Genomic DNA, 16,521 nt, shown 5'->3' on the forward strand with positions numbered 1-16,521 from the left:
ATATTACCTCTGGAAAAATGTTTACACACTTATCCAGAAAATGTCAGCATAGTTACTCTCCTGTTCTTGTGACATTACCAGTCCTGTGTACACAAAGTCCAGCCTTTCAGACCTCTTCCCACTGAGCAGACCCCTAAACCCAAGTTAAGTTCTTCTCCCTGTGCTTGGCTACTGCTTAAAAACACAAGTCATCTAATACAGCACACACAGAGCTGCTGCTGGTAGTCAACAAAAAGATTCAGCTAAAAGGGATGTTAGTCAACTTGCCCGTTCATTGACTCATGCATCCTATTTTGCCTTACAGCAAAAATATGCATCTAGAAGAGTTTTCTATTACAGGGACAGTAGCTGTCTCCTGGAATTGATGCCCAAGTTTCCTTTTAGATCTGCCAACATGCACTGACACACACTCACTCTCTCTTCCTCCCTCTAGTCCCTATTAGAATGGGTATCTGATATGCTCATTTCCTCTAATGACTATTTAAAAATTTTCTCGTCAAACAAAGCAATGAATAGGGATAACAGCATGTGACATTAGATGTTCTTGATTTTGCCAATAGCAGCCCAACAGAAAATGACTTAATGATTAAAAAACTTGGACTCATTAGTTTGTGAATGGCTGTGCTTAAGAATGTAACCCCTCTTAACTTCTTTACACCATGGTACAGTATAATTTACTCAGCCTAAGAGGAGGACAATGACAGCTTTATACAGGATCTCACATCACACCTCCAAGTTTACTTCTTATCTCAAAGGTTGCACCGCGCATTAAAGCAATAGTCTGTATTAATCCAACCTCTGACATTTAGGCCATATTAACCCAACAATGCAGGTTTATGTATCTCACACCTCAGACCCTATCAAGAAATTTGGCAGTGGCAGCTTGATAAGAACACCATACCTTACTGAACTTGTTCTAAAAACAACATCGGCAAAACACTCCTCTGGTTGCACTTTTTAATGACCTTGCTCACTGGTGCTCACTCTTCTTTAGTAATTGCCCATATGGGTAGCCCATGCTTCTGCAGCATCAGAAATGCTGTAAGGAAGGAGCACTGAAAATTCCCATTTTTCTGTAAAAATATTAGCACCCGGCAGGGGGGACGAAATCTGTGGAAAGTCTATAAACTGGAAACTCAAGTTGTTCATTTTTAGATGGTAAAATAATAGTTAAAAACAGGGTTATGTTTTCAATGAGACAGACCACATTTTTTTTCATTTCTGTACTGGACTAATTAACAAACCAATCTTCATTATCAGGTACTTTATAGTGAAAATTCTACCAGAGGGATGTTTCTGGTATTGCAACAGTTTAAGCAACCACTACAGTACATTCAGATTCTTTTTTTTTCACGTGGTACAGACAGTGAAATAATATGCCTCAAATTGTGTATTATCGTGGCTTCCCAAGCTGGGATATGTATTCAAAGATGTGTTTCAAAAGACGGAGAAAATAATGAAATTATCTAAACTTTGTTTCAAGAAAGCTGGGACCATTCTAAGGAGACCTGCAAGTGCATCATCTTAATTCTGCAACAGAGTGGTTCAGGCAGGCAGCATTTACTGCTGTAATGTTTATATGCCTTTTCAAAAAATAATAAAAATAATTAAAACTATACTTTCAGAAAATCTTAAAAGCCTGCAGATGGGGATTCTGTCTTTTAATTTCACCCTCACTTAGACAAATTCTCATTATGTTGAAAACTTTTTGACTACCATATAGTGATTAAACAATGATAGTAACTATCACAATTAAAAGACAGACAAAAGTCAAGTCAGCTGTTTTATTAAATACACAGTTTTAAAAACTTTTAGAGAGGCTGGATAATGAATGCACTGAGAGCACTTGACTGCACAACTTAAGAAACAAATGATAGCTCTGCTTCAAAACTGCACAACAGGTTCTTGAGAGATTCCTTTTAACACTTGTCCAGTGATATTTTTAGGAACTACACCTTGCAGAAGAGCCAGTGCTTTATTGCAGTCACTTTTCAAGGCAGCTCTGGCTAGCTTTACATTCTTTTTATCTCCTTTCCTTTTTTTCTCTCATTATCTTCTTGCTTTCTTCTCTTCTCCTCTTAGTTACAGGATTCCGTGGATCATAGATCTCAAAAGTGTCTTCATCCTGCATGCTTGCATCTTTCACCTTTCTGCTTCTATCTTCGAACTGAAGTATATGTGACATCCTACAAAAACAAAACATAGCTCAAAATCAGTGAAAGAATGGAAAGTTATGATTTGTAATTATGATACACATGGCAAGATTTTAGCGCTGTGACTTATTTTTGTGCATAGCAAAAAAGATCCAAGTTCTGCTGGGTTTTTTCTTGTTGTTTCTGTTTTTTTCTTTCGTAGTAGACCCTAATGTTATAGGGTAACTACATTTGTGAACACCCATTTTGAAAAATACAGCTAGAGTTTTCTCTGCTGGATTTTATTTCATGTACTGAACTCTTCTGTCTTGTCTTTTTCTATTTAACATATCTTCCCAAATGTACTGAATAATTTTCCCAGAAACAAGAAGTGCTTCTCAAGTTTTCCTATTAGTCACTTTGCACTTCCTTTCACCCTTAGGATTTTACAAAAGGGTGGGAGTGCTTGCATGGAAAACACTAGAAGTAGGTACACAGAAGATCAAAAGGGAGTGCTTCACGTCCTGCAGCTCCACCTTAACTTGGTTTAGGTCATGCTTTTGAAGTCTTCGAATACCAGACTAAACTAATGCTTTGTTCAATCCCATGTTTTCTCTACTGTTGATTAGAAATTTCCCCCCCTAGTAGATATTTCCCCATTTCAGCAAATCTGTAGTAATCTGAAAACATCACCATTACAAGCTTGAGAAATGGGCCCGTGTGAACCTCATGAGGTTCAACAAGGCCAAGTGCAGGGTCCCGCACCTGGGTTACAGCAACCCCCAGTATCAATACAGGCTGGGGGATGAAGGGATTGAGAGCAGCCCTGCTGAGAAGGACCTGGAGGCACTGGTGGATGAAAAGCTGGACATGAGCTAGCAATGCACGCTTGCAACCCAGAAAGCCAACCATATCCTGGGTTGCATCAAAAGAAGCGTGGCCAGCAGGAGGTGATTCTGCCCCTCTACTCTGCTCTGGTGAGACCCCCCCCTCGTACTGCATCCAGCTCTGGGGCCCTCAGCACAGGAAAGACATGGGCCTGTTGGAATGGGTCCGAGGAGAGCCACAAAGATGATCCGAGGGCCGGAGCACCTCCCATGTGAAGACAGGCTGAGAGTTGGGTTTGTTCAACCTGGAGAAGAGAAGGCTCCGGCAAGACCTTTTTGTGGTCTTTTGGTCCTTAAAGGGGGCTTATAATAAAGATGGGGACAGACTTTGTAGCAGGGCCCGTTGGGATAGGACAAGGGATAATGGTTTTAAACTAAAAGAGAGTAGACTCAGACTAGATATAAGGACAAAATGTTTTATAATGAGGGTGGTGTGACACTGGCACAGGTTGTCCAGAGAGGCTGTAGATTCCCCGTCCCTGGAAACATTCAAAGTCAGGTTGGACGTGATCTAGTTGAAGATGTCCCTGCTCACTGCAGGGGGGTTGGACTAGATGACCTTTAAAGGTTGTTTCCGAGCCAAACTATTCTATGATTCTATGATAACCTGGAGTCAGAAGTTGTTTTTTAGCTGCGATCAGTGGCAGGAAAGCCTGGAGCTTATCAACTATGGCCTTATTAGCAGGTGGCACCGAGGTGAGAATTAATACAAAAGCTGTCAGAAAACTAAGAGTTTTAACTTGGACAAACAAAATCTTAGACAAAAAGGTAGATTATCTACTCTCCTTAAAGAAAAAGAGAGTTAGGAGGAAAAGAGAAGAAACCCAAACCAAAGGTATTTACAAGTTGACTGATTTTAAACCTATAGGTCTTTACTGACAAGTTAGCAACACCTTTCAATATAGTCATAGTAGAGCTGCTACTTAGGATCTAGCAGAACAAGTATAAAGTTCATATGTTCCATTAAAAAAACCCAAACAACCCAAAATGGAATTAAAAGATTTTTCAGTGCAAACAAACATGGCTAGGCAAAACCCCACTTACTTTTGGATTCTGTATTAATCAATTGCAAAAACGTCTGTGATGGAACAACTTAAAATAATAACCATACTGAACTGAAGCTAAGCATATCAGTCTTTATAGCATTAGATGTCTTTGTCTACAGTCTTTGTGACAGAAAAACCAAGAAAAACAAGTCAGTATCAGAATGGAAGTTTTGTGACCAATGAAACACTGCTTTATCAGTCTCTTGCTACGTGTAAGATGTCCTGAATTAAACAAGTTTTTCAAAGAGCTCTAGTGCAAAGCTCCATACATGAAGAAAGGGAGGGAGGGAGAACCAGTTCAGATTACAATTTAGTACTATTAAAGAAACCAGACAAAATTCAAAGCTATAGACTATATGGTATCTGTTAGAATGTTCTATAAAAGTCTTTAAAACAAAATTTGAGACTTTTCATCACAATTGATTCTTGACATGTGGGCTTCATAAATCTCTTATAGTACAGCATTGTCAGCATGCCTGCATATCACCCTGTCCTATGGAAATACTTAAGATTTGTTTCCAGTGTATAAAACTTCAGTAGTTTATAACCCTGTACACACTACTAACACAAAAACTTATTTTCTGTCATATCTACAATTCAGAATAACATAATGTACCATCAGAGTGACTCATGATTGCGTATTTGCAGTTTAATTATAAAAACATTGTCTCACAGTGGAGAGACTGAAGTAATTTATTTTAGTTAACATGCTTTCTGCATTTGTCATATTCTTCTCAACTTATTAAAGATGAGCATTTTTTTAAGAACACATACCAAATCACACTATCCTACACTGAATTAAAATACAGGGCTAAAGAGATGGAGTCATCCCTTGGTGAGTGGTTTTAGAGTATGTTATATGGGTGTACGTAAAAATGTAGTCACACTCAGCCATTTCATCGACTTGGGTTTTCAAAGAGTACCACAGCACACTTGCAGGATACAACCAATAGGAATTAAAAATAAACACATCTCTCATTCTTGGGTCAGGCCATACTGCATCCCAGGTAGTTTTCAAATTAGATGCAGTAGATTCAGACTAAGCAATGTTTACTTCTCTCCAAGAGCTGAAAGAAGTCATAGTTTCTGACTCCTATTCATAACTTTCCACTGAGGTGTTCCCAGCTGTGATTAAAAATAAGCCAATATTAAGAAACTTTTTGATATTCCCAGAATTAATTTCAGATGCAGCACCTCACAGGTAAAGCAAAATAAACACAGACTGTGGTGGAGATTTAAAAAAATATTTTTCTGACGTGAACTTAAGCTTATTTTTTGCAAGTCACACATCTTCATGGGTAGTCCTGTTTTGCATCTATGTAAATGGTAAATCACACTCAATACAATTTTCCAAAACCAATTCAAACAGTTTTCTTTTTTAAGGAACATGGGAAGTATTTAATAATTATTTCTATATGAATTATTTGAATGTACAGTAATCTTACTCAAGCTCCTCCAATGAAAGTTTGCACTTGCATAATTTTCCAAGTGCAGAGTTAGGGCTGCAATTCCACAAATACAGGTTGCACGAGACTTTTCCTTGTTCAGTTTATAGCTCTCCTCCCTTCTGCATGCCCCTGTGTTCAGTGGGGAGCTAGCTGCCCAGTCGTGCTTCTGCAGTCACTGTGCCGAAAGCTCTAACTTCATGTCTGGTCTTCAGGAACCTACTAACTTGTGCTTATCAGCGCTTGTTGACAGTTCATTTTAAACGAGTGAGACATACAACTTTAAAACACACTTTTTCTTCAAAATTTAAAGGATGAAAGGTTGTCAGATCTGCTATGCAAAACTCAAAAGAAAAGTTTTGCAGCTTAGGTTTTTTTCCTCAAAACTAGTTTTAATAAAATACCTTGTCAAAACTGATGATTCTGGGTATAAAGTATCTAGGTGTGCAAATTGTTGACTTTCTTCAGAAGAAGTAACCACGAAATTATTTTCTTAACCTCTTCTATTACGATAGTGCTGCAAATCAGAACCAGCTATCTTAGAATGGATTGTTGCTGGAGAGGGTTGATTTTTACCCCAGCCAGATGACAGCATCGTACAGTTTAACCATTTTCCTCCCCCATGTAATGAGGGAGCAGCTGGTTTGCTGTACTGCACTTCTTTCCTTTCGTGTTACCAAAAAACATTCAGTTCTTGGCTCTCTTCCGTATTCCAAAATTGAAATGTCTTGAAACATTAGACTGAAATACCTGAATTCATTTAAGACCGTTTCAGAGACAGCACAGGATTTCAAAGGTATGTTCTCCTGGCCTAGTGATATTCTCAGATAACGATTTTTGCAAGAGTCAGCAAAAAAGACTGCTACTTCACAGTTACTAGCAGAGTAGCTCCTGTATGTTCCTTAAACTGTAGTAACTAATACTTGGTGATCAGTTTGATTACTTTCTAGGAATTAAAAAGTGGGAGAATGTTGGCTGCAACTGAAGCTAAAAAAGAAACTTCAGCACACCAGAAAGCATTCACAAACTATTATAGTATGATTAAGCTGTGTGTCCAATAGTCTAGCATAGTGCTGTGGTTTAACCCCAGATGGAGACTGGGACCACACAGCCACTTGGTCACTCCCCCTTCCCCCCTAGAAGGGCATGGAGAAGAGGGAGAGAAGGATGGGAAAAGGAAAAAAAAAACTTGTGGTTTGAGATAAAGACAGTTTAATAGAACTGGTATGGAAAATGAAAATAACAATAATAACATAATAATAACAATAATAACAATAACAATAATAATAACAGTAAAAGAATATACAAGACAGAAGTCGCTCTTACTGCCCAGTGAATTGGCTGCCCAGCCCGACCCGAACAGTGATTGTGGTTTCCTGCCCCTTGGCCAACCCCCAACTGAGCATCATGTCTATGGTATGCAATATTCCATTGGCCATTCTGTTGTTCAGCCTATGCTCCTTCTCAGCTTCTATGGGAAGCTGAAAAAAGTCCTTGAATACTATAAACATCACCCAGCAACAACTAAAACAATATGCATTATTGACATTCTTTTAATAATAAATCCGAAACACAGCAACCATGAGAAAGAAAATTAACTCTATCCCAGCTGAAACCTGGATACACAGGCAACACTGTATTTGCCAACTGTGCATCAAAGAATGAACGCCACCTACACAGTGCTCTCCAGGCAGACTGAACCAGTTTATTCAGGAGACAGATCATGTTCTTTTGAACTATTCTAGTGAGATGGTACTTGTAAGAAAAGGTATGATATACAGTAAACCCTCTGATTTTGAGATGTGTAGATCATGCACTGGATCTGAACCATATGCCAGCTGCTGAAAGGTGTCAATCATGTTAAGTATAGCAAAAAGAGAAGTCTAGAATCACAACAGCTCTTGCCTTTCTAGAACCGCCCTTTGGGAGAAACCGAAGTGGCAGTCAGTGAACCGATTCATTTTGAATCTCACCAAGAGCAAGGAAGCACTACGCTTTTGCACTAGTGATGAAACTTGGATCTCCAGGTACAAATGCACTGCACGTATCAGCGATTTTTATACTAACTGAATAAAAGTGCAAAGCTGCATTGCTTAATTCCACACTTACTTATCAAACTGACACAGCTGCTGGCTGTTATCAGCTCACCTGCTGCCCATTCAACCTTCCTTGCACAAGTGACTCTACATAGCATGCCCTTTGGTGTCTCCACCACTTCAGTGGAGAGCCCAGGACATTATCTCACACTCGCCTATGTCAGCATTTTGAACAGCTGAGCTTTGTAGTAAATCATCAACAGGTATGGACAAAAGTTATGTTCTGCCAACTCTGTTGTGAGGGTAGTAGTTTTTGGCAGGGAGGCAGTAACTTCTAGTTTTAGCCAGGATTCATTTGGAGGTGCCTGCATAAAACATGGCAGCTGGTGATGATACATCCTTACTTTCTGCAATCAGCAGGCACCAAGAAAAAGTAATACACAGCTTTTCCTTTTCCAAATGCAGAACTATATGTTACTCAAAATGCATGACTTACAGTCAGTACATCTAAACTGGTGCTCAGAACACTGGCAAAAATTACATACCACTACTAAATGCAGATTAAATGAAGCAACTAATCACATTGCCATACAGTTTACACTATTAGAATTTTGCAGATAATTGCTATGTTTTGTGAAAGTTACTGTTTCTTTCCATCAGGATGCTTAAAGTGAACAAAGCAGGAATAAGTATCTGTATCAAGAAATTCAGTGCTGCTTCTTGCATTGTACAGGCTGTATAAAAAACCAAAAGAGACCAATATGGACCGTAACCACTAGTACCACTCTTCGTTTTTGAGTTCAATGTCACTTGCAAGTAACATGTTACCTACTTTTCTCAATTACCACCAATGCACCATATATTTAAAAGGAAAATAATGAGAGGTATTCAAGCACTACTGCTTTCCTTAAGTTATATTCTACTTGACACTAATATTTTCCTTCAAATATTGTAAACGTATATGTTAAACTATAAGCATTAATGAAGGGAAACATTATAACACTTTCCTCCCATCACCCTCATGATACATAGGCAGTGGATAGAAACATAGCTCGTGTGAACAGATGAGAAAACAGATGAGTGAATCGACAGATCAAAGCAAATGAGATCTCTCTCCCAAGGAAAAAAAAAAATGTTGGCTGTTCTGGAAGAATGAACTCACTGGCACCCTTTTCACTTCCAGCAAAGTAGCGGGTGGCACAGGAAGAGGAGAGATAGCTGAGAGAAACACTGAGAGACCGTTGAGCGACTAAAAAGAAAAATAAATTGAGGAAAGTAAAGACTAAAGAGAAAGATAGGAATGAGAAACAAAAACAGAGAAAAAGAGGCTGACCAAAATGTAAACAAAATGAAGAAAAATGTGAAAAGACAATTGAAAACAAGCAAAAAATTTTGAATCAAGGCAAGAGAACAAGGGTATGAACAAGATAAAAAGAATGTCCAAATCATAAAACAAAGGGAATTTTGAAGGAGGAAATACATTAATGACATTTAATCTTGTTTCCACCTTTTTTCCAAATTGAGATGCTGCAACCAAAACAAGCTTCTTGGCTCAGGCTGCTGTCACCATTCCTTGCATAAGAGTGTCCAAGAGCTTTACAAATAATTTTGTAAACACAATGCAGCAGGAGAGATGAAATATGTTTATGTCTCTAATGAGACCTCCAACCATCACTAAGTGCTCTGTGCAACACAACTCTTGCAGGCAAGTTCCCTAGTTTTTGTCTGCCCTGTCTCACCATTCAGCTTTGTTTTTATTTTCGTGTAAGAGATAATCCACCATCCCTCTTTTCACACAGAGGAGTCCTGTAACCCAAGTTTCTCTCTACTGCAGATCATTAAAAGAAAAATAGTTGTTCCCAAGTACGTGAAGCAGGTTCCGACTCTTACAGCAATGAGGGCTGATAGCATAAGCACTGCTATAGACACAGTCTCAAACCTGGATTCATGTCTTTAATTCTGACTGTTTCACACAGCCGCTGCTATCACAAAAAAGCATGAAACAAGCTTCCTTGAGTACGTTTTGTCTCATTACCTCATAGTATTGGAGCTGTGCTAAATCACCTATGAAAGCCTGCACTCTTCTGTAGCATTCGGTATTTAAACCTTCCAGTGTTAACGCACACTGTTCCTGTTTGAACCCAGTTTGCCAAACTGGATTTGATTTCACTTTAATAAAGTTTATAATGCCTCCTAGTAATAATCTGTGGTCATAGGTTTCTGCTGTGATTGTTACCGCTAAGAGACTTCACTCTTTCTTGTTTAACTGCTTGTTTCCACCATTCCATATTCCTTTGTTCCTCTTTCCCCATCTCCTTTCCTAATGATCAGACTACCCGTCCCTCCGTTTTTTTTTGAGCTTTCATAAAAGCTTTTATTTTTCAAATTTATTGACTTGCTATTTAAAAAGAGAAATAAGATTTGCTATTTGGGTCCAGCCAATTTCAAATCATTAGTTATTCCATAGAAGTTTGTAATATAAAAAAATGCTTAGAAGAATATTGGGAAAATGACTATAAATACAGATATTTGCCATATTGCAGTGAACTTCACAGGTTAAGTATTTATTTCTACATCAAAATAATACCGTTTCAATCCGTAGTAGTGAATATGGTTCAGAGCACAGATTTTAGACCGAAATTTAAGATTTCACTATTGCTATAAATACCCCCTCCCCCAAGCACTCTCCTGAGGTTAATTTCATTTCTGCAGGACCCGAAAGTGGTATTTTCTAGCTTTCGGATGAATGGAGTACTATTAGCCTACAATACTTCAGCATTCAGATGTTAACAATGGGGGTAACATATTATTGCTGCTCTTGCACAGAGGAAAAATCTCCCCAGTTCTAAGCAAGCAAAACTCAAAAATATGCTTTTAAAAATATTATACAAAGTCAGACTGTACACTTTTGGTAAATTTGAAATTGTAGTACAAGTACGGGGGATGAAGAAATTGGTTTAACCTCTTCAGAATAACCAGAAAGTTGTGGGCCGTCCATAGACCAAAAATGAATTGTCTATATTTTCTCTTGGTGTAGGCCTACAGCATAAAATGACCAGAACAGAACTTTTGCAGATATTTCTAACGTAATACTTATTTTGAGATATTCTATTTGAATGCTACATGCTCAGTTTTACTCCAAAATATTCACTGCAAAAATAATAAGAAACTAATAGTTTCACTAAGTATGGGCTACCCAGGTTAAAACCCCCCAAAAGATACTTCATTTTTTTGCAAAGCTAACAACAAAGTAAAGTATTTTTGGTGAAGACTAATGTAATACAGTACACTTCCATTGCTCAAGACAGTATTAAGCATTTTTTATTCTCTTGAAAGAAGATTTAATTGTAAGTAACCTTCTATGAGGAAGGGAAAAATCAACTGAACTACGAAAGAGCTCATCCAATTCAAAAGATAATCAAAGCACTGGGGGAAAATGTGATTAGTTCTCAAAGCATCAGAATTAGAAGTATGCAAAACTGTGATGACTTAGGATTTTAAGCAGTAAATATTTTTCTATAAAAATTCAGTTATCCTATTTTAATATTGCAGCTGTTCAGTAACAATTCACGCATAGTATATTTATACTATATCCTTGCCCCCATCACAAAAATGTGAAGTAGTTTGATAAAAGAAGCTGGGTGCTTTAAACAGACAACTGCTCCTGGTAGAGTAGATTGGTATGGTAGACTATAATGCAAATTCCAGATGTTGTTCCAGACAGTGTACCAGTGTAAAAAAACTTTGCACAGCATTTACTATAAGGACATGATGAGAACCGCCATACCGGAATAGACCAATGATCCATCCAGTCTAGCATCCTGTCTCTGAGAATACCTTGTACAATATCTGATACTCTAAAAGTCAGCAAATTCCCTCCCCAAGTTAACACAAACAGACAGGCAGTATTGTATCACCAGAGCACGGAATTGGAGTGAGGGGGAGAGGAGAGCATTTCTAGCACAAAAATACTCAGATTTTCATAACATTCAACATTCTCTGGACACACTCCCTTCTCTTTTGTCCCTCCCTCTCCCCATTCTGAATATGTCCAAATCCTTGCTGTTTAGACATGTCATTGAATGACATGAAGCTGCGGCGCTTGAAAAGGTGTGTAAACATGCTTAAGAAGCTTAAGCTGGGCTATTAAAGATTTAGAAGATTATTTCTTCATTCTTCACTAGGTTTGCTGGCAATAAATAAAATGTAAGATTTCCAGACAGTAAATGTAATACTAGATATCCCTTGAGAAAAGCATGGATCATCTCTGAATTTAAGTCAAACAGTAGTCGATTCCAGGCCCGGATGCCTAGTCCAAATAAACTTAGGCATGGAGGATTAACAAAAAATAAACAAACAAAAAAACCCACCCAAATGCTCTGAGTTTCTTAGGCATGACAAACAGCTAGAAGCAATAAATATACAACTTCAGCAGAGGAACAATTTGTTAATACAAAATCACTAACTGAAGCAGTGGGCTAGCAGCTAGCATTTGCATATCAAGGTTTGACTACATTCTAGCAGTAGAGGGGTGAAGGTGGAAAGAAAATTGGAGAAAAAAAAAAGATTTGCAGCAGAAGGTTTTTTTTTTTTATTTATTTCTTCCTTTAAATGTTAGTGGCAATACTAAACCCCAAACAAACATTTTTTTGCCGAACAGAAAAGAAACCCCTCTTTCCAATGTGTTTCTAATATAGACCTCTGGCATTCATTTATCCTTTGTAACAATCAAATAAGTATTTTGTCAACTTTTAAAAAATGTAGTTGAGTAAATCAATGGCCTTAGCAGGAGAGACCTAATATAGAGCCAGTTTTTCCAGACTAGTGCAGGAACGTTGGCTCAAGTCTGGATGGGAGGAGGGGAGCAAACATGGCTTTAATCCATCTTTGTGCCTCACTGGCATAAATTACAGCAGCACTTTTTCTTTCGTTCCCCAAGCTATCATTGGCATGTGAAAAAGACTGCTGCTTAGTTTTCAGGAGCTTACTGTGTTTGTCACAGTTAAGCTTCTGCAACTGAATCTGCAGAGACTGGTGCTAATCTTGAGGAAGCCGTATTTCATAATCCTCAGTCTGAGGTACTATAGCAAAGAAAGAGACTGCATTTTAGAAAACATGTATAAAGGCAGGTTTAGGAAAGAAATATAACCAATATTTTTAGGCGTTTATTCAGAAGAATTTCACTATGCAAAGTTTAATAGTAGACGCTGTATTAAATAGGAAATCCTGGAAATAAAATGTGGAAGACATTATCAAATGTATGTGGCATAGATACTAACAGTGTGCATCATGATTTAGTTCTAATATATATGAAATCTTGCAATATAAAACCAGTCTCGCTAAATTCAACATTTACCTAATTCTGAAATTGCTATTTCAATAAAAAAAACCAACAACCCAAACCCAAACCAATTCTAGCCTACTCTCTACAACATACATTGGAAACGTGGTGCCTTGACAGATCTTTTAGACCCAAATCTCTCTCTCTCAGCCACTAAGGCTTTTACTGGGAGAATACAAAATAAATTAAATACTGCATGTTTCCACTCCTAACTGCACCAGATTTCTCACTGAAACCAATGCTAAATATTCTGAGAGAAGTTTTCCTTGTATAATCAACAAAAATTTTTTTTTTTAGAAGATAAAGGACATAACTATTGATGCTGGATAGAGAATAACTTCATTGAATACACAGATTTTGTTTGTTCTGGAGTAATATATAACTACAAACTGGGTAAAAAATTATACCGCCAAATTGCAATGAATGTCCTGGCACAAAGGGCTTAGCATTAGCATCCAATGTCAAAATATTTAACTGGCCTCTGTGGAAGTTTTGCAAAATTCAGAACTGGGAACAGATTACAGGATTTGACATATATAAACCGGGCTGCACTTTAAATGGTTAGCGCTGAACTTCAGTGAGGTTTTTGTCCACAGAAGCAATAAATTAATAAAAACAGACCCCGTCCCTTTATTTTTTGCTATAATCTGGTGATCAGATCTACGCAAAGCGTCACTGTGCAAATCAAAATAATATTTTGTAACCAAGAAGAAATCTTTAAAAGTCTTCTAAAAGCCATAAGATTTTAAACAGTCTATTTAAGTGAGCAGTACCATTAAATTCCCACTAGAATTGTTTTTAATCCTCGCTATCTTAAATGAGGTCTGTTACAAATAACTAGGACAACAATAGTCATGCCAACACTAGTAATTGCACAACATGCACATTAAACAATCTATTAAACAAGATCTGAAATGCTTTTTTGTTTGCGATAGAAGACCTTTACTTTCCCATAATTTTCACAACAACCTTTTGACTGTAAGTTGAAAGGTTTTTTCAGGCATTGACTTATTCACTTTAATTTAAAAACATGCCTATTTTTCTTATCCCTCAAATTAACCAACACTTAGAATAGCTCAGACTCAACAAAGGTAACCAACTGTAAGAATTTTAAACTGAAAAACCACGTGAAAAACCATCCCCACATACCAAATTCCCATTTTACTCATTCTTTTTTGTCCCACAGTATATCTGAAAGTTGAATGAATTTATGCTATTTCATATCAAAAGAAAGAGTAAGTTTCAGAGTCTAGGCATCCTTCCAAATATACTTAAGTGACTGTCTCATTTACATTTGTCGCTCAGTTACAGCTACGACAGTGTTCCATGGGGAGGGAAAAAGTTGATCTCTTTTAAAGATTAAGAAGCTTTGTAGTTCGCATCCAACATCTTACATTCCACCCAGGAAACACTGCAGTGCTTCAGTTATGAAGCACGGGCATCACATGTTATTAATTAAATGAACTATGTAGCAGGCTGGCAGCCACAGTCAAATTCTAAATGGCTGTAGAGTGCATTAGTGAGAGCAGATAGAGACCAGTGATGAGATCTGAAACCAGAAGAAGAAATCCTAAACTTCTAGCTGGGTGCAGAATGAAGACAAAATTACTGGGCTCCACTGTAACACAAACTCTAAAATCAACTGGAGGTCTACTTGCAGCCCTGACTTGTGAACTGATGGGATTAATAATGGACCAAACCGCTCTACTGAGGATGATACAAACTTTGGCTGCTTCCCTAGAGCACCAATGGTTTAAACACACTTCACATAATCATGTTCATCTGGTAAGGAACAGCTTTCACGTGTTAATGTTCCAGTTTATACACTGAATATTGAAGGTCCAGCAGGATGAATTGGGCATCTTCCATCAAATGCAAACTGAAGAAGTAACAATAACATAAAACCATACTTATCAGGACTCAGGTTACTACCACTGAAACAGTTTTCAAGCAAGAAGAGAATATTGCCTCAATGCAATGTTCATATACCAATGCCTTCTGGTGCTCTTCTAGTATTTGCTGCCTATTAGCTATTACGTACTTCAACTAAGAACTTTGTTTGAAAGTGAATGGATGGGCATATCTTTTCAATCAATATACACAAAAAACCCACCATGATTTGCTAGCATGTGCGTCTTCCAGGTTTTACAAGGTACTGTAAACTTGATTGGTTTAGTGTGCAATGTATTTGGCTTTTTTTAGTGGCATGGAGTGCTGCTCCTTTTGAGTTTTGGGTTACTTGATCATGACAATTAAGCTTTAAATTCAAGAATGGTACCGGAGTTGGTTTGTAAACCTTCTTTTGCATTTTATCTGTGAGAATGTACAAACAATGGGGACCCTTCATAGAAATGTGATAAGTTCACTTGGCAACCAGGTGAGCTTTAAAGAAGGAAAATGGTAGGTTCTTTCCTGCAGAAAATAATCTCAGCTCAAAAACTGTCAGGACTGTAAAATTTCCCATAGGAACAGAAATACTTCAGCATGTCAATAAATCTAGCAGTTTCAGGAAGCCTCTGCTAGTTTTCAAGGATCAGAGAGAGAAGAGTGGAACAGTCCAGTATTTTGGTTAAGAATATGACAAGTGGATTTTCATAGCAAAGAATCTGTACCTTCCACAAAGACCAGTATTCCATCTGGAAAAGTGTAGATATATACTTCTTACTTTTCATAAGGATGCAAGGCTGGTAAAAATTCAGTTGGGCAGCCCTATTTTTAGGAGTAGACAGCCATAGTTTAATGTCAAAGTGAAAAGATTAATGTGGTAGGGTTGGTTAATTCACTTTCATTTCTGAGTTTACTGGAGAAGAATATAATTACAGAATGCATGTATAATATGAAGTTTTGTGAAGACTTTTTTTTGAAAGTTTATTGGAGTATTTAGAATTTATATGATTTTGGCAAACAGGAGTAGTAGTATGAAAAATAGGATACAACTCAGGAAGTGCAATGGCTGAATTTCAATAACAGCAATCAACAGCACAGGTACAGGACAGAGCTAGGCTAGGCAACTGTTAAGTAGGAAAAGATTTGTGGCTTAGAAGGGATTGGAAACCAAGCATGAAAGAAACAATGACAAATAAAGTAATCCACTCAACACTGACAGACTTAGTGGAGTGTTGTATCTAGTCTCAGATTTCACGCTCTGGAAGAGAGATGAACTACTCAGAACTCTCAGAATTACTTGATGGGAGGTTGTTTCAGAGTACTAAGTATCACTTGTATCCTATTTGAAGAGGAATATTTTCCCCAGATTAACTAAAGCAATCAATCTTTGAATATACTTGACTGCATCTGATTTTTTTTCTCCTATAGCTGGATTCTCTCTGTGGAAAATATTTTATGTCACATTCACAGGATCTACATAATCAGTTTCACTATCTGCAGTTGCCATAACACTTTCTGGACTGAAATTTGGGCTTTACTATTGCTGTAACTATTTGATAATATAATCAGAGCCCTGAAGTGGCACTACAACCTGACTGTGTGTCACATGTGTGCAACTCTATGTATACAGCAGTCCAAGTCCTAACAAAGATGAGGAGCAGAAGTGTTCTGTATGAAGTGTAGCCTGTGCAGTGTTTTCCCTTTCAAATTCAGGCTTATCCAGTAATCCAGATGGGAAGTAGATGAA

The 16,521-nt window shown here is 37.6% G+C and overlaps 1 protein-coding gene across 1 annotated transcript in view; it reads right to left on the reverse strand.

Annotated features, from left to right (window-relative positions):
* Window positions 1-1,770: 1,770 nt before the first annotated feature.
* CWC27 (CWC27 spliceosome associated cyclophilin) overlaps window positions 1,771-16,521 on the reverse strand; it is a 127,156-nt gene continuing 112,405 nt past the window's right edge. The window contains exon 14 of the mRNA XM_082497731.1: window positions 1,771-2,186. Within this exon, the coding sequence (XP_082353857.1) occupies window positions 2,024-2,186 (163 nt within the window). The 3' untranslated portion in view covers window positions 1,771-2,023. The remainder of the gene's footprint in view (window positions 2,187-16,521) is intronic.

Source organism: Vanellus vanellus (assembly GCF_965231255.1).
Source record: "Vanellus vanellus genome assembly, chromosome: Z".
Classification (NCBI taxonomy): Eukaryota; Metazoa; Chordata; class Aves; order Charadriiformes; family Charadriidae; genus Vanellus; species Vanellus vanellus.